General features: G+C 48.7%; 1 protein-coding gene across 4 annotated transcripts in view; it reads right to left on the bottom strand.

Annotated features, from left to right (window-relative positions):
* RTEL1 (regulator of telomere elongation helicase 1) overlaps positions 1 to 23,150 on the bottom strand; it is a 47,065-nt gene extending 23,915 nt beyond the window's left edge. For 2 of the 4 annotated variants that reach the window (XM_077117488.1, XM_077117484.1), the window contains exons 1-13: positions 22,921 to 23,150; positions 21,938 to 22,174; positions 20,702 to 20,897; positions 20,226 to 20,319; positions 19,488 to 19,569; positions 19,141 to 19,201; positions 16,108 to 16,183; positions 14,903 to 14,987; positions 14,764 to 14,829; positions 13,615 to 13,768; positions 1,913 to 1,951; positions 1,721 to 1,799; positions 689 to 786 (exon numbers count right to left, since the gene is read on the bottom strand). In XM_077117488.1, the coding sequence (XP_076973603.1) occupies positions 689 to 786; positions 1,721 to 1,799; positions 1,913 to 1,951; positions 13,615 to 13,768; positions 14,764 to 14,829; positions 14,903 to 14,987; positions 16,108 to 16,183; positions 19,141 to 19,201; positions 19,488 to 19,569; positions 20,226 to 20,319; positions 20,702 to 20,897; positions 21,938 to 22,039 (1,132 nt within the window). In that variant the 5' untranslated portion in view covers positions 22,040 to 22,174; positions 22,921 to 23,150. The remainder of the gene's footprint in view (positions 1 to 688; positions 787 to 1,720; positions 1,800 to 1,912; positions 1,952 to 13,614; positions 13,769 to 14,763; positions 14,830 to 14,902; positions 14,988 to 16,107; positions 16,184 to 19,140; positions 19,202 to 19,487; positions 19,570 to 20,225; positions 20,320 to 20,701; positions 20,898 to 21,937; positions 22,175 to 22,920) is intronic. The other 2 variants (XM_077117489.1, XM_077117490.1) reach the window with 1 other exon arrangement.
* Between the last annotated feature and the right edge of the window lie 269 nt (positions 23,151 to 23,419).

Below are 23,419 nucleotides of genomic sequence, written 5' to 3'. Positions count from 1 at the left end.
TCCAGACAGCAACTGGCACCACATCTACCAAGCTCTGGCACCCTAGGGGAAGGAACTGCCCCGACCACAGGTCAGATGTGGGAGGCATTTAGGGAAGGGCTGCTCACCTGCCTCAGGGACTCTTGGGGACTTGTAAGGAAGCCAGAGAAGTCTGGGGAACCCCAGGCCACACCCCTCCCAGAACCCTGGCACGCAGCACAGGCAGCAGCACAGGCAGGGTCTCTAGGAAAACAAGCATGGCTGGCCCTGTCTCCCTGGTCTCCAAGGGCAGTCCCCAGAGTAGCTCTGGGAAAGCCTCCTGTCTCTGTGCAGAAACGGAGTGTGGGGGTTGCCAACTGTGCTCACAATTTCCTCAACTGACCTATGCCTCTTGCTACTTAAAATGGGACTAACTGGGAAGCAGCTACAGTGAAAACCTGTGACTGGCAAAGGGTTTTAAAAAAATAAGAGCCTGAGTAGGTGGCATCAGCACCTCCACATTCCGATCAGAAAAGACGAAATTCTGAGACAAGATTTTGACTCAGACAATCCCACTTCGGCAGGAAAGGGCTCCCCGGCAGCTGGCTGCACACCCACTCCACCCCAGCTAGAGTGCAGGGCAGCCCCCTTGGGCCAGCCCCAGGCCCCTTGCGCTCACTGGCTGGGAGCCAGCCCAGACCCGCGTAGCCCCACACAGCAGGAAACTCACGGCCCGCCAGGTGCTGAATGACCCGGTCCAGAGAGTCCAGGATGCAACCCTTGGTCTGAAGTGTGATCTGGGCTTCCGCCAACAGCTCAAAGATGTAGCTGCCTCGGAGAAGAAAGTGGTTCAGGTCCGGCGAAAGACCAGGCTACAGCTCTGGGCATCTATGGGCAGCCAGGACTTCAAGTTTCCTTCACTCTGAAACAAACTCTGAGACTTCCAGGGGAGGCCAAGCAGAAGGAATATGAGTCCTGTGACTTCACGAGTTTCTGGGTGGAAGGGGAGGCCCAGGCAGGAGACTCAAAAGCAATGGCAGGGGTGCAAGGGTAGTTCAGAGGTAGATTTCCCACCTGCCATTCAGGAGACCCAAGTTCGATTCCCGGCCCATGCACTTCCCAAATAAACAAAACAAAGAAACCAACAAAAACAAACATAATTCAACAAATGGTGCTGCAATAATGGACTACTCACATGGAAAAAGAATGAAATGTGACCCCCTGCCATATAGCATATAAAAAAGAAAAAGCAACAGCAGGTACCACAGAAAAAGACAAAGTACAAAGGTAAGGGGCCTCCAGAGGCCAGGTGAGCTTAAATTGGGGTCTTTCTGAAGGCAGAGTCTGAGCAGTGACCCCAAAGACAATTGGGGTTTCAAAAGGGATGGAGCAGAGGGTAGCAAGAGCATGGGAGGGAGAGGAAATCCCTGATGTGTCTGGGGTGGTGGCAGCTGACTCCACAGCAAGGGGACTAATGGGGGTGCAGTTCATTCAGAAAGCATCTTAGAGCCCCTGGAAGAATCTGAGCAGGAAAAGGCAGGGGCTTCGGCGGGGGTGGGGTGGGGGGTGGGGGTGGCTCCTAACGGGAGGATGAAATCCCCAGGGAAGAGACTGATAAGTCACTATGCACATCCCTGGACAGCCGCAATCCAGGGGATGCAGCCCAGGAGACAGCCCCAGGCCCTACCTGCACTGATCTACCATGAGTCTCTAGCTTAGGGCAGGACCCTCGGGTCAAGGGATCAGCTGGCTCCCCTCTCACCTCCCGGGCTTGGTGACGCCGCTGTCATCTCCTGGCAGCTGGATGGCATCGATGGCCCCTTCCAGGCGAAGGAGAATCACTGCAAGGCAAAAGGAGATGGTGGGCACAGGCTCCCCCACAGCCAGACACGCACAGGCTTCTCGCCCACACCTCAGCACCCAGCCAAAAGACAGGAGGGAGAGTGGTACTTACTCTTCAACTTTGCAAGGTCTTCAAGCTCCATGTTCAGCCCTGTGAGAGAGAAAAGCAGCAAACATGCAATTACAAACCACCCTAATTCGCCAAGGTGTGTTCTTAAGAGCCAGAATTCTGGGGGTGGGAGAAAGGAGACGCAGATAGGAGGCCAAGGAAAACCCTTCCATCTGAATCTGACACCGGGCGCTCACATGGTACTATATCTTGAGAAAGGAGCATAAAAGCAGCATGGCTGTGTTTCCTAGCTCTGCCCACTGAAAAGACCCAGAGACAACAAGCATCCTTGGAGGCCACACTATGGGGTCTCTAAATGCTTCCCTGTAATAAAACCAGGGCTTCTGGAGCTAGCTGGTCCTGGCCTGGGGTAGGAACTACATGGATGAGGGTGGACCATCCTGACCTCCAGACAGCAAGGAAGCCACCAAAGACCACAAGGTTCACAGTAAAAGGACTCAGGCACCCACGTGAAGAGGCTGGAAAATGGGACAGCTGAGTTTTGATGGTAAGAGTGAATTACAAAGGCCTGAAACTGATCAGGTATAACTTAGACACACGCATTCACCTATGATATTAAAACCATTATTCACCTTCTGAGGAGGACAGGGAACTGCTTGACTATTTGAAAATGGGGAAAATCAAGGGGAAAAGAATCAAGCTTTTATCTTGACTTTTCTCTATGAATGGTATTGCCAAAGAGCCTATGAGGTGACGAATATCTCAATCAAGCTTGTGAGCACACCTCCGTTTTGCGACACTGATAAACTGATGGAGCCTAGCACTGACCACCCGTGGCTGCTAATACCCGAAAGGAGCGAGGGGCACACGGTGCCTGTAGCCTCGGCCGGGGATCAGCCGAGTCAGAACAGGTCTCTGGATGCAGCTGCCAATGTGCGGGCAGCTCAGAGGGGCAAACTGGAGTGCAGCCCAGGTGTGCAACCAGCACAGTTCAGAAAGTGGGAACCACTACAGGTCAAATGGCCTGGGTTCAGATAAAGTGTAAGGACAAGAAAGAGGTGTACACTGAAAACACTTAGAGCCCCGTCGCCCACAGAAGCTGTGATCAACCAGCAAGAACTGCAGAAACAACTTTCTCAGTGCTCCAGAAAACGTTAAAGAATTGCAGTAACAGGGTGTATTAGGGAAACAAAACCAACAGAAGAGATCTGTAAATAGGAGATTTATAAAGGTGCCTCATGTAACTGTGGGAATTCAAGAGTCCAAAATCCATACGGCAGGCTGTGAAGCTGGTGGCTCTGATGAAGTTCCTCAACAAAACATAAAACACATAAGGCCCAGTTCTGAACCACATGGAGGAAGCACATTCGCCATATTCCTTCCATTATTAGATTACAAATAATAAATTGGCACGTCCAGCAACAAAGAGAAGATTCTGAAAGGAGGAGTGGAGAAGGCAGATAGGCTAGGAGCCCCAGAGCCTGGGGAACGTCCAGCAGTGGTCCCCGGGACTGTCTGGTGGGGTGGCATGTGCACATCCTGGCCCAGATGCTAGGACAGCCTGCGGCCTGGGGACACCAATGGGCACAGACCAAGAACATAAGCCCGGAGAAGGGGCTGCTCTCTCCAGCCAAAGAAACTGGAAAAGGATGGCTCTGCTGGACAGAACCTGTTGATCACATCAATCCTCCTCAAGCGAACACCACACAGAAGCTGAGCCTCCCCCTCCCCAGAGGCATAGTAGCTATGGAGACCCCGTCCCCATGTCGTTACACAAACATCAGTACAATGGTGGCCAATGGAATGCCACTCTGGAGAGCATGGGAAGGAGCCTTGCCGACTACCCATTCTTGGTATTAAAAAGCAAAAGACAAACGAGAAGTGGGAAAGGGAGCTACAGACATGATATGAGGGAGGTATAGAAAGGGATTCTTTACACCTGGGTATAAAATCCTGGGCACACCCCGTTGTGAGAAGTGAGAACTGAACTACAGTCTGGAACCCCATCCGGAGCTCAGAGTGGCCCCCAGGAAGCACAAAAGTGGGCAGATGAAAGGCTCTGAACACTGAATTGACATTCAAACCACAGCCCCCAAGGTGGGGGTAGGGGGTGTCTTCTGAATCTAAACAGGTTGACCGACTGCTAAAACAGAAGATTCTAATCTGAATCAGAGTCTCGTAGCAAAATACTCAAAATGGCTAGGATATAATTCAAAATAACTTGTCATAAAAAGAATTAGAGAAATCTCAACTTGAATGAGAAAAAGACAATCAACAGACACCAACATGAAGATGGAACAGATGTTGGAATAATATGACAGTAATTTTAAAGGCGCAATCATAAAAATGATCCAAACAAATGCAAATATTCTTGAAACTAATTCAAATTAGAAGACCTGAGCAAAGAAATAAAGATATAAAGATTCAAATGGAATTTCAGAAATGAAAAATACAATAACCAAAAGAAAAAACTCCCCAGATTGCTTCAAAAGTAGAATGGAGATGACAGAGGAAACAATCAGCGAACTTAAAGATAGATTTACTGAAATTATCTCGCTTGAAGAACAGAGAAAATAGACTTTAAAGAACAGACACAAAGACCTATTGCATTGTGCTAGTTTGAAAGGATGTATGTTCCCTAGAAAAGTCATGTTTTAATCTAAACCCTATTTCGTAAAGGTAGAATAATCCCTATTCAGTACTGTATGTTTGAAACTGTAATCAGATCATCTCCCTGGAGATGTGATTTAACCAAGAGTGGTTGTTAAACTGGATTAGGTGATTACATGTCTCCACTTATTTGGGTGGGTCTTGATTAGTTTCTGAAGTCCTATATAAGAGGAAACATTTTGGGAGATTCAGAGAGAGAGAGAGCCAGAGAAGAATGACATAGCTATGAGAGCCCACAAGCCAGCGACCTTTGGAAATGAAGAAGGAAAATGCCTCTCAGGGAGCTTCATGAAACACGAAGCCAGGAGACAAAGCTAGCAGATGATGCCTTGGTTGCCATGTGCCCTTCCAGCTGAGAGAGAAACCGTGACTGTGTTCACCATGTGCCTTCTCGGTTGAGAGAAAGACCCTGAACTTCATCGGCCTTCTTGAACCAAGGTATCTTTCCTGATACCTCTGATTGGACATTTCTATAGACTTGTAACTGGGACATTATCTCAGCCTTAGAACTGAAAACTAGCAACTTATTAAATTCCCCTTTTAAAAAGCCATTCCACTTCTGGTATATTGCATTCCGGCAGCTAGCAAACTAGAACAGGCATAATATCTAACATTAGTGTCAACGGAGTCCCAAAAGGATAAAAGAAAGGATATGGGGCTGAAAAAAAGTATTTGAAGAAATAATGGCTAAAAACTTCCCAAATTTGGTGAAAAAAACTACAGATTCTAGAAGCTGAGTAAACCCCCCAAAAAGATAAATCCAAAGAAATCACCAAGACACATAATAAACAAATTTCTGAAAACTAAAGACAATGAAAAATCTTGAAAGCAGTCAGAGAAATAGCCCATTATCTATAAGAAAATAATCATTTAAGTGACGGTGGATTTCTCATCAGATGCCACAGAGGGAGAAGGCAGTGGAACAACATTTACTTCTCAATAGACCACCTCTAAGAGAAATGTCAGAGAAAGTCCTTCAGACAGGTAGAGAATATCAGGGGTAAAAGTTCAAACATTAGGAAGCAGAAGCAGCAACAGGAAGAGTGAACATCTTAGTAGGTTTAACCGATGCTTCTCTTTGTGAACTTCTGAAATTACTAGATGGTTGAAAGCAAAAATCCTGAAGTACCTGTGTGGTCCCAACAAGTGGGAGGCATATTTAAGAAAGCTGATCATCAAGGGGGAGGACCATATCCTGAAATGACTAGAAGGGCATTAAAAGAAGCTTAGTGTATCAAGGGATTGAGAAAACCTTCTCGACCAAAAAAGAGAAAGAGAGAAATGAGACAAAATAAAGTGTCAATGCTGAGAGATTTCAAACAGAGTGGAGAGGCTATCCTGGATGTTATTCTTATGCATTATGTAGATATCACCTTTTTAGTTAAGGTATAATGGAGAGGCTGGAGGGAAATGCCTGAAAATGTAGAGCTGTGTTCCAGTAGCTATGTTTCTTGAAGATCATTGTGTAATGATATAGCTTTCGCAATGTGACTGTGATTGTGAACCTTGTGTCTGATGCTCCTTTTATCTACCTTATGGACTGATGAGTAAAACATATGGATTAAAAATAAAAAAAAAAAATAGGGGGAACAAATGTTAAAATAAATTTAGTAGATTGAAATGCTAGTGATCAATGAAAGGTAGAGGTAAGGATATGGTATGTATGAATTTTTTTCTTTTTTTTTTTTTTTGCATGGGCAGGCACTGGGAATCGAACCCGGGTCTGCGGCATGGCAGGCAACAACTATGCCTGCTGAGCCACTGTAGCCCGCCCTCTTTTTCCTTATTATTTTTTTCTGCATTGATGCAAATGTTCTAAGAAATGATCATGATGATGAATATGCAACTATGTGACGATACTGTGAGTTACTGATTATATACCAAGAATGGAATGACCATATGGTAAAAATGTTCATGTCTGTATGCTGTTATGTTTAATTAAAAAAAATTTAAAAATTAAAAAAAACAACATAAAAGAAAATAAAGTGCCCATAGAAGCCTCTCTCTAAGCCAACTCGGCAGGTGAACTCACTGTCCTCCACCCCCCACACGGGAGATGACTCCCAGGGGTGTAAACCTTCCTGGCAATGTGGGACAGGACTCCCAGGATAAGCCAAGACCCAGCAACAAGGGGTTGAGAAAGCCTTCTTGACCAAAAGGGGAAAGAGCGAAATGAGACAAAATAAAGTGTCAGTGGCTGAGAGATTTCAAACAGAGTGGAGAGTTATCCTGGAGGTTATTCTTACACATTATACAGACATCCTTTTTTAGTTTAGGATGTATTGGTGTGCCTAGAGGGAAGTACCTGAAACTGCTGAGCTGTGTTCCAGTAGCCTTCTTTCTTGAAGACGATTGAATAAAGATATAACTTTTACAATATGACTGTGGGATTGTGAAAACCTTCTGTTTCATGCTTCTTTTATCCAGGGTATGGACAAACGAATTAAAAAAAATAGGGATAATACATAAATAAATCATAAGGAGGATAGAATAAATTTGGTAAATGGAAGTACTCATTGTCAAGGAGAGGGAGGGGTAAGGGGTATGGTATGTATGAGTTTTTTCTTTTTATTTCTTTTTCTGGAGTGATATAAATGTTTTAAAAAGTGATCATGGTGATGAATACACAAGTACGTGATGATATTATGAGCCACTGATTGTACACCATGTGTGGACTGTGTGTGTGTGTGTGTGTGAAGATTTCTCAATTAAAAAAAAAAAAAAAAGCTTAGTCTGTAAGATTTTTTTTTATCCAACAGAGCAAGACTGAACTGTAGTATGGAGACATTTAGGTGCCAAACCTATAAAGAAACTCAAATAGATGATTCCCACAAACCTCAGGCTCATGGCCCATTAAAGGAAGGAGGGGCTGTGGTGGTGGAGCTTTGGAGGCCAGGAGAACTACATTTGCTGAGCTAGATGGTGGCTCCAAGGGTGACCAACATACAGTAATTAACACTAAGTAATATCTGAGTTGTATATGGTTTTCTGAACGTGTGCTTTGTATCACAATAAATAAGTTGATGGAGGCTCCCTAACCCTGAATTTTTCTGTACATCTCCTGACACTACAGATTAACAAGAACAGGCAAAACCATACAAATGGTATGGTTTCATTATAACTAAAAGACAGAGAACAGTGTAAACTTCCAATCAACTCTACCTCATTCACAGTACACTACAAGGTATGTGATATTCCTGATACATTAAAAATTCACGAGGCGCCTTGTGTATGGCTGGTAGGAATGTGAAATGGTGTCACCACTGTTGAAAACAGTTGGGTGGTTCCTCGAAAAGTTAAACATAGAACTACCATATGATCTAGCAACTCTACGCCCAGGAACAGATACAAAAATACTGAAAACAGAGATTTGAACAGAAACTTGTGCACCAATGCCCATAACAGCATCATCCACAATCACCAAAAGGCAGAAACACCCCAACTGTCCATTGGCAGATGAGTAGGTCAACTAAATGGGGTCTGGCCACACAATGTACATACACAAATGGAAGATTACCCCACTACAAAAGAAAAGGTTCTGATATGTCCTACAACATGACATGCTGAGTGAAATAAGTCAGACACAAAAGAACAAATATTGTATGGGTCTACTTACAGGAAAGATCTAGAATAGGCAAATTCTTAGAGACAGAGGAGACAAGCGATTACAGGGGGAAGAGAGGATGGGGAATGGGGAGCCATTGCTTAAAGGTGCAGGGCTTCTAATTGGTGTGATGAAAATGTTTACAAACAATGGTAATGGTTGTACAGCCCTGCGAATGCAATTAATGCCACTGAATTACTTGCTTAAAATTTAAAAATGGTTAAAGTGGTAAATTTTATGTCATATATGTTTTACCACAGTAAATAGCAAAAAGAAATTCGTGAGGCTCATAAAGCACCTACATTCAACTGTCCTTAACTTAGCCACCACTAGGGACTTCTCGCCCAGGGGGGTTGTCCATCTTCCCAAGAACACCCTACAGTCCCCAGACACTGCCCCAGCCCAACGAGCAGCTGCAGCTCTGGCCACATGAGCACGCAGCTGCATCTGCTGGAGCTGCTTCTACCCTTCTTGCGCTCCGCCCCAAGCACACTACCATGCTCTTTTCTTCCCCCGTCTTCTGGTTCTGTGTGTGCTATAGCAACTTTCTTCTTGTGTAAAACTGTGGTAACATCTGCATGACATAAAATTTGCCATACCACTATTTTTTTTTGTATGCTGTATGGTGGGGGTCACATTTTATTCTTTTTCTAGTATCCTGTTACTGCAGTACCATTTGTTGAATTTTTTGTTTGTTTTTGTTGATTTCTTTGTTTGTTTGTTTGGGGGAAGTGCCTGGGCTGGGAATCGAACCCAAGTCTCACACATGGCAGGTGAGAATTCTACCACTGAACTATATCCTTATACTCCCTGCCATACCACTGTTTTAAGAGTACAATTTAGTGGCATTAATTACCTTTAAAATGTTGTGCTATCATTACCATCTTCTATTACTAAATTATCTTCATCACCCAAAACAGAAACTCTTTACTCATCAAGCATGAGCTTTCCATTGCCTCCCCACCCCACAGCCCCTGTAACCTCTAATCTACCTTCTATCTTAATGAATTTGCCACACAAGTGAAATTATATATAACTGTCCTTATGCACCTTGCTTATTTCAGTCAGTATAATGTTTTCAAGGTTCATCCATGCTACAGCATGAATCATAACTTTATTCCTCTTAGGGCAAACTAATATACCATCGTATACATACGCACAGTTTCGAAAAAAAACATTTTGCTGAGCTGCCCACCTGGCGATGGTGGAGGCTGTGGCACTGACACCAGCCGGTAGCATCCGCTGAGCAAGACGGCAGGGACAAAGTGCCACAGCAGGGACACAGCAAGCATCACAGCCTCTTGCCCACGTGACTGTGGCCCGGTTGCAGGGCTGAGGCAGTGTTAGTCAGATCTCTCAGCAAAGTTACTCTTTCTCCCCCTCTCCACCTTATGGTCTTTGGAAAGAAGTCACTGCACAACCCCACACGTAAGAAGTGTGCATGTGTGTGTGTGTGTGGGGGGGGGTATGATCCCCTTTTCGAGGGCAAAGTAAATTATCTGGAATTCTTTTGTATAGGAAAGTTGTCTCTTTTCTCCACTTCCCCCACCCCCCACCAATGTACTGAATGGGGTATTTATATGGTATTTACATGGACTCATCAATGTTTATTTTATACTTCAGGTTATAATCTACACTCCTTATTGTATTGTTCCCGTTAGTCCAGCTTTGGTCATGGGGGCTTGAGTCAGTTCCTGGCATCCCTTTATTTTCTGCTTCACTTTGTTTCAGATGTTGCTAATACCACATTTTGTTTTATAAAACAGTTGAAAACCTGTCTTCTTATTCCATTCACATTTTATAGATGTCCCTATTATGTTTGGTCTCAACTCTGGCTGATTTTGTTAGATTGAGAAAAAGGGAAGCCAGTTTTGGCACTACCAAAAAAGGAAATTATAAATTCAACAAGGGAAAAACCGAGAAGGAACCCTGTGGTGTCAGACTGGTTCTGAGGTGTGAGCATATGTTCACGACTTCACACACAGACACATACAGGCTCGTGAGTGCACACTGTGTATGTGTACATACACACAGGCGTGTATTGCCCAGCTCTGTGTGTAGTGTGGGCCTAGAAGCAATGCACACTAACCAGAGTCCACATCCTAGTCTGCCACATCACTCCCCGATAAAAGGAACCAGGATTCCTTGGAGAGATGGCAGATTCCAGGGATGGGGCAGGGAAAGCACAAGATGAGCTTGGTGCAGAACTTACAGAAAACCAGAAGGAAAATAAAAAATTAATTTGAAATAAAGATTAAATTGGAAGGACCAAGAAAGCAGATGCACATCACAAATAGCACCTCACGAAAAACAGAAGGTGAAAGGGGGAAATCTTTATAAACCACACAAAAATGACAAGGATTTGAAAGAGTGACCAATGTGAAACTCAGGTACTGAAGTTACAACATACAGATGACAGGAATCCCTGCAGAAGAAAATCAAATCCAAAATACAGAACAAACACTAAAGCTGTGATATAAATAAACTGTTCTCAAGTTAAAAAAATAAATAAATAACTACATGCTGAAAGAGAAATCATATAGATTTCTATAGATCAATGGAGAACATCGATCCAGAAAAAACAACACTGAGACATATTATAACAAAACTGCTGGGCTTTAAGGAGAAAGAAAAAAGATCGTTCGGGCTCCTAGGCAAAAAGAACACATGGCTTTTGCAATAAAATACAATTTTAAAATAAAAATAATTTCAAAACACATTTGACTACTGACCCAGATACTCTATTACTAAATAACTACCCTGGAAAAATATTATTTACCCAGAGATACAGTGTTCCATGGGGGTCTCATGGGATCTCACAGGCTCCCACCAGGGTCCCACAGGGATTCCTGGGATCTCAGAGGGTCAGAGGGTCTCACAAGGTCCCATGGGATCCCACAGGATCCTAGGCAGAAGGGGCAAGCTCAGAGCAATGAGCACAATGCAACCCTTTTTCTCATCAAACCAGCAGTTCTTCAAGCGGGGCTCAAGAACCCCCTCCAGTCTAGAAGGCTGCATCTAATTTCTCTGCCTTCATTTTCTTCATCATCATACATTATTTGCCTCCCCCCCATCCTACCTTTATTTGCTCATGAACACACAGTGCAATTTTCCAGAGGCTGCAGGTGGGGGACAGAATGGCCCCCAAAGTTGTCACTGTCCTAATCCCTAGACTCTGCAAACGTTCCTCACATGGCAAGTAAGATTATGGCAGATGAGATCAAGTAAAGGCTTCTAATTCTCCATGATCTGTGGGCAGGCCCAGCGTAATCACCAGCACCTTGTAAGAGGGGCAGAAGGTCGGTGTCAGAGGAGAGGTGATGGTAGAAGTAGAGGTCAGAGAGATGAGGGGCCATGAACCAAGCAATGCAGGCAGCCTTCTACAAGCCCCTAGAGCCTCTAGGAGGAGCACAGACCCATTGTGCTGGTTTGAAAAGGTTTATGTACCCTAGAAGAGCCATGCTTTAACCCTAATCAGTTTTGTGGAGCAACAGTTTCTTCTAATCCCTATTCAATATTGTATATCAGAAACTTTAATTAGCTTATCGCCATGGAGATGTGACTCAATCAAGTGTGGGTATTAAACTTGATTAAGTGGAGCCGTGTCTCCACCCATTCCAGGTGGGTCTTGACTGGTTTTACTGGAATCCTTTAAAAGAAAAAGCACTTTGGAAAAAGCTAGAGAACAACAAGAGAGAAGGCCACGAGATTCTGAGAGAGCAGAGAATGCTGCAGAACCATGAAGCAGAGAGTTCACTAGCCAGTGACCTTTGGAGATGAAGAAGGAAAACACCTCCCTGGGAGCTTCTGGAAACAAAAAGCCAGAAGAGGAAGCTAGCAGATTTCACCACGTGCCATTCCAGCCAAGAGAGAAACCCTAAACGTCATCAGCCTTTTTGAACCAAGGTATATTCCTTATGCCTTAATTTGGATTTTTTTTTTCATTTATTAATTTAAAAAATTTAACAAACCAAATAAAACATTAATATATATATAATCAGTAATTCACAATATCATCACTTAGTTGCATATTCATCATTTCTTAGAACATTTGCATCAACTCAGAAAAAGAAATAAAACAAAAACAGAAAAGAAAAAAAAAGATTATACCTACCATACCCCTTGGATATTTTTATAGACTTGCTTTAACTGGACATTTTCTCGGCCTTAGAATTGTAAACTTAGCAACTTAATAAATTCCCCTTTTTAAAAGCCATTCTGTTTCTGGTATGTTGCACTTCAGCAGCCAGCAAACTAGAACACCCAACAACCCATTTTAAACACCTGAGAATGATAAATACTAAATTTCTGTTGTTTCCAGTTACTAAGTTTGTGGTAATTTCTCACACCAGCCCTAGGGAAGTAATACATTACGTGATATAGATGTTGGCACAGATCAAATGCAGAAGCAGCTAGAGAATCCATCTGTCTTTTATTAAGCCAAATATGAAAGAGATTTGTAAAACTACAAAATAACCCTACCTTCCTAATTTTTCAGTATAGTTATTCTCCACATGCAAAAAATGGTTTAGTTGCTACTTAAATGAGTGACTAAGTAAATCTTTTAAAAGTGATCTATTCGCATGTCTAATATAGTAATTATCAATAGACATAATCTACATAAACAATGACCAGTAATTTTTAAGGACATCAAGAGGTCCTGAAGCCAGAGTCTAAGACCTGCTGTGCTAAACAAACAGATGGCAGATTTACAAGGCCTCTCCTGCACACACAGCACGCAAATGCCACAGAGGGCTGGAGAGGCTGTGCCTAGGGCAGAGGGTTACCCTGGGTGCAAAGGCCCAGGGGGCCCACCACCGTGGCCCTGCTTGTGGAGTCTGTTCACTCGTGTCGTTTGTTAAGAAAGGAGGAAAGCAGAAGTTGTTTATGCCTTGATTATCCCACATCTGAGTAAATGATCCAGCAAAAGAAAAAATTCAGACATTTGAAGAAAAAGTTGAAACATCTACTAACAAGCAGCCTGGTGGAACAAATCATGGACAAATTAAGCAAAATTAAACCACGTCCACAGAAGATTTCTCATTTTCCATAATTACACCTGCATAAGAGTGAGCCTTGGCACAAGTGCCTGGCAGAGGACTAAGGAAACAGCAGTCACGATACAGACATGTAGGCTGTTCAAACACTTTCAAGGGTAACAGAGTTGGTTTTTAATTTTATACAGTGGAGGGAAAATCCATACCACTGGGAACTGACTGGCTTTGAAAGGAGGTAAGGGCTGCAGAAAATGCTGGCACATCAGCTGATATCCACCTCCCTGCCACATGAGACCTGACCCACTCTCACGGTGATGCCTCAGAAAGAAGTTCCCTGTTGCCCTAAAACGACCACTTTCATCCAGGGTGGACATCTGGGCAGACCAAATTCAGACTTCATGGTGGCTCTGGCCTCCAGGGACCTGATGCTAAGCCACCTCTCCACAGCGATGTCCTACTTCCTGTCAACTCACCTGCACTGGTGAAGTCGGCATGGAACTCCTGGTAAGATTCACTCAGCTGGGCTGCTCGGGTTTGCTCCTCTAGCACCTGATCCATGACATCCAACGCAGATGCCACATCACGGGGAGTCAGGTCAAAGGACGCGGACTCCTCACACATCTTCTCCTGAGAACCAAGTGCACCAATGTCATGGCAACAGGCTCAGGGGTCTCCAGGGAGCACAGACAGGAAGAGGGATATGAGTATGACTACCCCCAAAATATCTCAGATGGTAAAGGCAGCTGAGAGCCACCTACCCCCTGAAAGCATCTAAAGCTATGGTCACAAACTGGTCAGCCATGAACCCACTGGCCCAAGACCTGCTCTGACTGGGGTTTACAATGATTTGGAATTGCTAAAATTTTATAATTGGAATGTTTTCCATTTAAACTACAGTCCCTTAAAAAAAACTATCTGTAATGCTGGGTCTACCATCATCCATGGCAACATGTGGTGGCAACCAAGTCGGGCTGCCCTTTCAGCTGGTCACTCCCTCAGCTGTGGCCATGGCTCCAGGCCCTGCCATGGGGATGGCACTCCTGGAGACTTATCCCAGGCTCTGGAGCAGCTGGGCAAGCCTCCCCGAATGGCTGTCCTCCCATGCCTCCAGTCAAGTCCTGCTATTCCTGTAAAAGCTCAGCCCGAAGTACTTGGGGGCAGGGGATATGGCAGGCTGGGCCAGGCTCAAGGACAGGAGTCAGTGAGCAGCTCTGGCAGGAGTGGCCACCAGAGGCGAGAGGCTCTGTCCACAGGACAGAACAACCTGCAGGCATCTTCACAGCTGTTGGTCAATGAGCCACTGAAGGAAGGAGGGCTTGTCGTGGTCACCCTGGGGTAGAAGCAGAAGGCAGAGGCAGAGGCAAGGCTGCGACAGGAAGGCAGGAAGGTCCTGATAGTCACGGGCTGGCCTAGGCCAGGCCCCTGCAAATAGCCAGAAGGAAATGGGCCAGCGGTGCTGGGCCCAAGGGCATTGACAAGGCTGAGCCTGCACCCCCAGTACGGCAAAGAGGGGCGGCAGTGCCTCCCTGGGTCCTCACAGCCCAGGGGTCCCAGAGTTTGCAAAGCCCTTCCTGAAAGTTGCACACTGACCTCAGCAAGATGGCCCAGTCCAGCAAACTCACCAGGTTGTGCGCTTCGTCGAAGACCACAACTGCCCCCTTCAGGTCGATGCTGTGTGCCCTGCGACTCTGCAGAGGAGGAGGCCCTGAATCAAGATGCACCCCTCCCCATCAGGAATGTTGGCTACAGACAGAACCTCACCTTAGAGTCCAACAAGTAATTGTACGGCATGAAGATGATGTCTGCTTGCTGCTTTAAGTTGCGAGAAAGGTAATAAGGGCAAACCCTGGGTATAAGAAGAGGGGGGAGAGATGATACTGTCAGCACAAAGGAAACCTAAGAAGGTTCCAGGCTGACAGGGGTGCCCCTCAGATCGTGAGTCAAGATGGCAGGACAACGGCGAAAGTGGAGGTGCAATACTGCGGCAGCTGCCCCTGTGGTCAGCCTTCCCTGTCCTATAAAAGGCGATCCAAGGGGCACTGGCAGGCAACCAGGGGGCCTCCAAGAGGCACTGGCAGGCTAGAACAGGTGGGAGAGATGGCTGCACACCCCATTCATAATTCTTGAATTCTCAACCATGGAATGTACAGGTGGGAGAGATGGCTGCACACCCCATTCATAATTCTTGAATTCTCAACCATGGAATGTATTGCCTATTCTAAACATCTACAAAGAAAATAAAACCAACCCTTGTCTGGGATAAATTAGTAAGATAACCAGTGGGAAAAAACAATTCATATAAGTCCTAGAAAAATCATGTAATTCTTCCCCTCAGAGTAAGAAAGTCTTTCTTACTTATCATGACTCAAACTCCCAAAGCTATACAAGACCTGCCATCCTTAAAAAGAATGAGGCTGAGCCGCACAGAGATGATCCACCAAACAGAGAGGGAGGCCAGCGGGTCCCGGGGCACGAGGCACTCTCCTCCAGACCACTCGTCCTCCCCTGACCCCTACAGTCCCAGGGCAGGGCAGGTGTGGTCACCACAGCCAGGCCCCAGGGCAAGCGGGAGAGGAGCCCCTCAGCCTGGCAACAGCACCCCTAGAAAACCACCCAGGACACAGTAAGTAAAAAATAAGTACAAGATCCCATTTTTTGTTGAAAACAGGATAGTGTATGTGAATTTCTACATGTACACAAACGTGTGCAGGACTGACCCCATGCAGTGAACAGCCCAGGGCAGGGGTGAACACAGCTCAGGGGACAGAGCCCCGGTTCACTTCAGGCACCTTAGAACCAGCAGACTTTCCATACTGAGCTGTTAATAACGTATCTTTTAAAAAGGGGTAAAAAAGGGAAAGGAAAGAAAACTACCCAAGTTTCTACCCAGGAGAGTGTCCAGCCAGGAAGGGAAGCCCCCTGGAGAGGAGCCATGCAGCAGCAGGGCCTCTGTGCACAGGTCTTACTTGTGCTTGCCCCCGCTCTTGACCAGGTCCTCGATGTCCAGGATGGGAGTGACCAGCTCCTGTTCCAGGCTTTTCTCTGGAACAATGGCAGGGATAAACAAGAGCCCTCAAGGGCCCCTTCTGGAGGCTGCTGACCTCAGGGGACACCCAGAACAGACCGGCTCCTGCAGTAACAGGGAGTGCCACGCCCCAAGACCACTCCTTGCAGGAAGGTTGGTACGGCCAGTGAATATGGACTTGTACCAGAGAAAATGGGCTGTCCTGCAGGTCTGGGACTGACTGAACTGGTCCATCAGGAGCGCCCCAGGACAGGGGGTGCAGACCTGAACTTCAGGACAGACATGGCAGCTGACCACGTGCCCAAGGCCCAGGTATCCTCCTCCCAGGCCACTACCTCTCCCTGACACCCGAAGGCCATCCCACAAGACAACCAGGTCCACCGGGAGGGAGCAGCTCCTCAGCCACGAATGACCCCCATATGCTCTGGTGGTGAGTTACTCACCCTGCCTGCTTCTGGGACCTAGCAGCCACCAACAGACTGACACTTTGGTTGCTCTCTTGCTCTGCTCCCCCTTGAACTAAAACCAGCCCAGAATCCTCATTTAAAGCCCAGTCAGACCTCGCAGCAGCTGCCCAGAGCCAGTGGTGCTGGGGCTCTTGCTGCTTGGGGAGGGGGAGGTGACTTGTGCAGAACAGACACAGCACAGCTCTGCAAGAGCAGCTGGCACATCCCCGGGTCTGAGATAGGACAGGGAGGTAGGCCAGAGGTTGGGAAGAGGCTGAAGCCAAGCTGGCACCCACTGCCCGGCCAAAGGGAAGCAAACACTATAGAGGGGTACAGTGGATACCTTGAGGTAGGCCTGCTGTGTGAAGAGTCCACTCATAGCCCTGTTGAGGGACCAGGATGCTGGGAGACAGATAACACTGACCCACCTTTCCTAACCCCAAGGCCCACAGCAATCCGGTGGGGTGGGGGTGAGGAATGCACGCATATCTGATGCAGTGTGGGCAGGCAGGGCCAAGGCCCAGGGGATCTCAAGGCCCTCCTGTTCCCTGCTGCCAGCGTGGCTGTTTCTGGCCACTAGCAGATACTGGTCGGGCCCTCTCACAGAGATGTAGAGACCAGAACCCACACTCCAGGTGCATGCAGGCCCCTGAGCAACCGGAGCTAGAGTCCCCCATTGACAGGACAGAGGGAACAGCCACTCAGCAGTGCTATGGCAACAGACGCAGCCAATCCACAGGCTTTGCAGCCAAGCCCACAAGCTCAGCTCACCACCCCCTCCTGGGCAGAGAGCTGGGGGAGGGGGCAAAGAGGGGCTGCAAGAGGAGGAACAGGGAGAAGAGGGGCTGCCTGCACAGCCCCCCAGGGGCCAAGTGAATCTAAATGGAGGCAGTGAGCAGATGGGCAGGAGGGACCCCTGCTCACCATCCAACTCCCTTCCAAGTACCTAACTAACTCTGCACCCCCACCCCCTACTCAGGATGCCAGGGCAGGCAAGGATCTTTCTCCTCAAGCACACATCCCTCCCTTTCCTCTTGTACACCTCCTGGGGTCCCTGCCCACCTTTCCACCCCCGCACTTTCTTGTCACCTGGGCCACAACCCACTCCAAGGAGGGCTGGGCCTTGGCAGCTGCTGGAGAGGTGGTGGCCTAGCTCATACCACATGGGAGCTGGGCCGGGGAGGCTGCTAGAGATAGTCTGGCAGTGAGAGCTAGAGCAAGGTCTGGGCCTGAAGCCTGGGGAAGAAGATGGACAGAGGTTCCAGCCTGGCAGCTCCATCATGGACCTTTCCACCCCAGAGTGACCCAGACATCTCCAGGATGGGGCCTCTGGGAGCTCCAAGCCTTTAGTGCTTTCCAGGCCCAGCATCCTCTGGGCCCTCCCGCTCTCAGTCAGCAGTCTTGGTCCCAACACTGGAGGTGGGAAGGAAGCACAGATGGAACTCCAACCCCACTTAAGTCTGAGCCCCCAGAGCCACTGAGTCTAAGTGCAGATGCCCCACCCCTCAGCTCACAGGAAACAGGAGAGGCCCTACTGCAGAAATGCCTGCCTAGCCATCTCCTCGAGCATCAGAGAAATGGTTGAGAGGACTTCCAGGCATGGGGCAGCAGTGCTAATGGAAGAGCCTGGAGCCAAGGGCCCTGATGCTGGCCTCACCACCAAGTTCCCGAGGGGTCTCAGGACAGTCAGTGGCAAGGGAGAAGGCTAGGGGCCTTGGGACTGCAGCCAGCCAGGTCAAGCCAGGCCAGGTCAGCTGCTGTCCCTCACCCTGTACTCATTTCCCCATCCCATCTCTGAATGATGGATGCTCCCCCTCAGCACCACAAGCAGTCTGTGCCAGGTGTCCCCTAGACCACCCCCACGCTCAATTGATTGCCAAGAGGACTCTGCAGACTCAGCACACAGGTTATCCTCACAGTAACAGGAGATAGCCCATCAGCAGAGGGAAAGGGTGCATGGGACACAGGCATGTAGAACCAGAAGCGAGCTGCCAGGCTTCTCCCACAGGAGTCATATAAGTCACACTTAATTCCCCCAGCAATGAGATGGGACAACACAGGTAAGAAACCCATGTGACGCTCAGCCAACACTCAGCCTGCAGGGTAGTTACTGGAGGCTGGTCACAAGAGCACCCTCTAACCTGCACATTCCAGAATCCCGCCTCCCAGGAGGAAAGTACATGTCCCCCATAAGCCACACTGCAAGTGCAAACTGCTGACTCTACCAAACACAGCTGCCTTCTCCTGGGGGAATGGTGGGGTCAGTCAGGTCTATAGCGCCAGCCAAGGGCACCTCTGGAAGGCGGGCCTTTCTGAGGAGGGCTGGGGCCTGCTGGGGGAACCGCTTGAGTCAGAGAAGATGGACACAAGTACCTGGGCCTCCCTCAGCTGGGGCAGATGCAGCCTCACCAGCAGCCATTACAAGGTCATCGTGTCCCTGAGCTCAGCCCAAAAAAGCCCTTGCTTTAACCCCCTACCTCCAGCTATGTGGCAACTGGCAGAAGCAGCTTCAACAAGCCCACCCTTACCTTCGACATTGTTGTAGAAATGGCAGGAGCGACTCGCCACCTTCTTACGACACAGATGGATCTGGATGACAAAGGACCCAAGTGCCCAGTGAAGCCAGAAACAGGAGAGGGCAGAGCCTCAACCAGCCTCGACACTGCCAGCCAAGGCAGGTGAGACTGTGAGGCTGACCCAGGTCCTCAACCCACTGTCTCCCAGCCCTACAGCAGACCCAGGGTAAGCCAAGGCAGCCCCTCCCATCTGCTGGGAGCATAGGGGGGAGAAAGCCCAGGCAGCAGTCCACCCACCAAGACCACTGCATCCGGTCAGGCCCCCCAAGAAAATGCAAAAAGGCACCCCAAAAGCCCACCTGCAAGTGGTTACTGTTCTGCTTTTTCACCTCAGGGTGAATGCACAGCTGCTCCCGGGAGCCCAGCACACACACCTTGGGCCTAGTGGAAGGGAGAACCAGGTGGTGACAAGGGAGGGGGAGCTGTCCCCAAGAGCCAGACAGTTGGAGCCCAGTGAGCCCAGCTGTGAGGGCTACGTGGAGATTCTGGGCAGCCCACAGGAAAACTGGATTTGGATGCAAATAGTAGACATAGGGCAGCCAGAGGAAGCAGCTCTATTAGAATAAACCGGGGCTTGGGAGAGGACTTCCACAGCTGAGGTAGACTTCCTGAATCAGGAGTGAGCATGGGAACAAGGCAGGGGGAAGAAGATGGACAAGACAGAATTCAGGAGCCAATTCCTGAGAGCTTGGTCTCCATGTCACTGACATGGGTGGGCAGGGAGGAGGCCAAGACAAAAGGCAAAGTCTCCTTGCCACCCTCATGAACACAGCTCCACTGGAAGATGACCGAAGGGTTCAGGTACCAGCTCACAATTAGCTCAGGGTGCTCAGGTACTTACTGGCCTGGAACTGAGGACTCTGTGCCAAAGTAAAGCTGCTTTCTCCCAAGTGATGGATGTTAGGAATACCCTGACCCCCACCCTATCCATCAACATCAGGGCACCGTTTGCCCTCAGGTTTGGGCCACTTGTGTCACTGGGCTGAGTCCACTCTCCTGAAAACCCTGAGGCAGGTGTGAGTGGCCTCCTCACCCACCGGTAAGAGGTGTTTCGAAGCTCGCTGATGACCTGCGTGAGCTGCGAGTGGGTCCTGGAGGCATAAATGATCTTTGGGATGTCCGTGTAGCAAGCTGCCCAGGCACAAAGAGGCACAACAGGTTGTGGTCAGTCAGTGATGGGACCACAAAACTCTGAGTAGATGTCCTGAGTGTTTGCTTGCCACAGGGGCATCTGGCTAACTCAGTCCTGCAAACACTAGGACTCTTTTACCCCAGATAATTATTCTCCAGAAACAGTATATATGGATTTCTGTACTATCCTAACTCAGCAAAAACCTCTGACCCAACATTTACCCCTGGATGGCGAGATATGATGTGGCACCTACGAAATCTTCTATGCGTGGCTCTGCTCAAGGGACTGCAGAAGCCAGGGGCCTCACCCAACCCAGACTCCATTCTTCCCCTTTCCATCCCCACATGGCAGTCTGAGAGAGGGCCTGGGAAGAAGCATCACCTATGGTCTCTCCACTGGCGGTGGAACTCCCCCAAGACGAAAAGGCTGGATCAGGAAATAGCTCTCCCTGAACCCTCTCAGCAATCTTGTGGGCAGAGATGGTGTCTCGGAGATGCTCCCGCCAGGCCAATGTGGTGCAGAGGAGGCACAGCGTCTTCCCTGTGCCTGTGGGGCTCTCCAGAATGCCGCTGACTTTCTGAGAAGGGACAGGGATGATGTTATGGAGAGGGAGGGGGAGGGGAGACCAAAGAGACCCTGTGAGCCATGCACACCAGCCTGAGACAAGCTCTGCGAGTGGCTCTGTGGGCAGCAAAAGACCCCTGGCAACATGGCGAAGTCCATCTTACATTTTCTACTCTCATTCCAAAAGCCTAAGCTGATTCAGCCCTCATTAGCAGACAATTTTCAGAGCATTATCCAAAATGTGACAGTATTTTTCAACCTAATATAAATAGGAAGATGACTAATTAGGTGCCAACTCTCAAAATAGGAAATAGTTCTGTGATTCTGGTATTTGCACTCCCCTATCTGAAAGGAATCTGATTCTGATGGCCTACATACAAGCTCTCAGGTTAGAGTCCAATCAGGAAACTTAGGGGGACATGAAGGCAATTTCTGCAAAAGCTGAGCTCCCAGCTGCCACGAGAATGGAACTTGGGCTCCTCATTACAGAAGACTGCGCACACACAGCACTCAGGAGCCCATGGGTCACATGTGAACCAGTCACAGGTGTTGCTGATTGCAGAACCAGTCCCTAGCGGCTGGGGGAAGCCAAGCAGGGTACAAGAGACAGACTGAGAAACCAAGAAGAAAGCAAACCTGTCTTCTTCACCTTCCTGAACACATACAAGTTTTAAAGGCCTCCCAAAGTGAGGACTGACACTGTTTCCCTCTCTGGCTCTTCCTCCAGATCTCTGGATGGCTGGCTGCTTCCCACCATGCGCCTCGGCTCAAGCCTTTTCCTCAGAGAGGGCCTGAGTCACTCAAACATATCACCTTGTTTTTTGTGTTCACTGCACTTATCAACACAAGACAGTCCCTTTTTCTTTACTTATCATCTCTTCTACCCCAACTAGAACACAGGCCCTATTTACAACCGGGTCCCCAATGTCCAGGACAGTACCTTCCACACAGCAGGACCTAGTCTGAACAAAGTGGAAGGTAGAACTTCAGCAGGCCTTTATTGAAGCTGACCCATCCCCTGGGCCCAGTGTCTGTAGGGCTCATGGCTTTTACCTTCTGTAGACATTCCAGGACCTTGGCCATGTATTCCTGTTGACATTTGTACGGCTGGAATGGGAAATCCACTGTCACACCGTTCAAGGTTATCTTGGGCATACCAGCCTGTTCTCAGGAGAGCAGAGGTTGGCTGCAATGCAGACTGTTCAGGTGTGTGAGACAAAACACTCCTGAAAATCTCAGGTAAGCGATGCCAGCACCTGGAGCTGGGACACACGTTCTTCACAGGAATCCCTATGGCACAGACATAGGGACAACAAGACTGTTTATAAACAGCCTTTCTGGGTACCAGGCTACTGTGTCAGTCATCCCAAGAAGTGCCTCCCCATGGAGAAGGTCAGAGGGCAGGCCCTGTTATATACCATCACAAGGAGTTTCAGAAGTGATGATGCTAAGTTGAGTCAGCCCCGGCCACACAGAACTCCATTCCGCTTTGGAACAGGTGGCCAGTCTCACTGGGATGGTGAGAGCCCAAGTCGGGCTCAACTCTACCAACTTGCCCCATCAGCAATAATTCACTCACTTCCACAAGTGTGGGGGAGGCTGAGGACCTAGCAGCGCCCTCCCCTACCAGGGCCGGGAGACAGGCAGGGTGGAGCGTCTGACCCTCCTGCTCCAGCGTCTCCCCAGCAGTCTGCTACCTTTGCTGCGCGGTAGCCACCTGTACTCTGACCCGGGACTCAAATCTGTGTGACCCTGGACGAGTCGCTCAACTTCTCTACGCTCGGACTCGTCTAGAAACTGGGAATAACAGAGCAGACGCCTAAACTCGGAACAGCAGATTTTCCCTCCAGGGAAGGAAACGTACGGCCCGGTGAACCGACGAGCGCAGGAAAACTACCGGCCCCATAAGGCCGCCTGCCCGCGATCCCGAGGGCCAGGCCCTGCGGGGAGATACAGTTTCGGAAACCCAACCCGCCGACAAGCGCTCGGTTCGGTTCCAGGGTGTCCGCGGCGCGCGGCCCGAGAGGCTCCAGTACCTCACCCAGCTCCGGTGCGAACGCCGCCACCACGTTCTCGGCTATCAGCAAGTTCGGACTTGGCGGGCTAAGATGCGCAGTCACTGAAGCGCTGTATTTCCGCCCTCATTTCCGGTCCGTTGCGAAATGCTCTCGGCGGAAACCGTTCCCCGAGCCGCAGGATCCGTCTGTGATGTGAGCGACCCGGCGTCGCGCCGTCTTCGCTGGTCCTGAGCTCCGCGACCGGGACAGGCAGAAACAGTGCTCCACGGTCTCCTCCCTCGATGTCACCTCCCACCATGGCTTCTTCCGCCACCCCCCCGCAGGGGACAAGCCACCCCATTGCCAGGTTTTCCCCTCTTGGAGTGTGAGGGCGTCATGGAGGGCAATTGTGGCGGCCCAGGCCTGTAACCAGGCCCCTGAGAGCCTCAGCAGCTCCTGTCATTCCTGCAGGCAGCCTCCCCTACTGTCAATGCCAGGCCCCCGGTGATCCTCAGCACCTAGTGTGCGCTGGAGTGAA

Source organism: Tamandua tetradactyla, chromosome 1 (assembly GCF_023851605.1).
Source record: "Tamandua tetradactyla isolate mTamTet1 chromosome 1, mTamTet1.pri, whole genome shotgun sequence".
Classification (NCBI taxonomy): domain Eukaryota; kingdom Metazoa; phylum Chordata; class Mammalia; order Pilosa; family Myrmecophagidae; genus Tamandua; species Tamandua tetradactyla.
The sequence above is the reverse complement of the archived record's forward strand: the minus strand, read 5'-3'. Positions and strand labels throughout refer to the sequence as shown.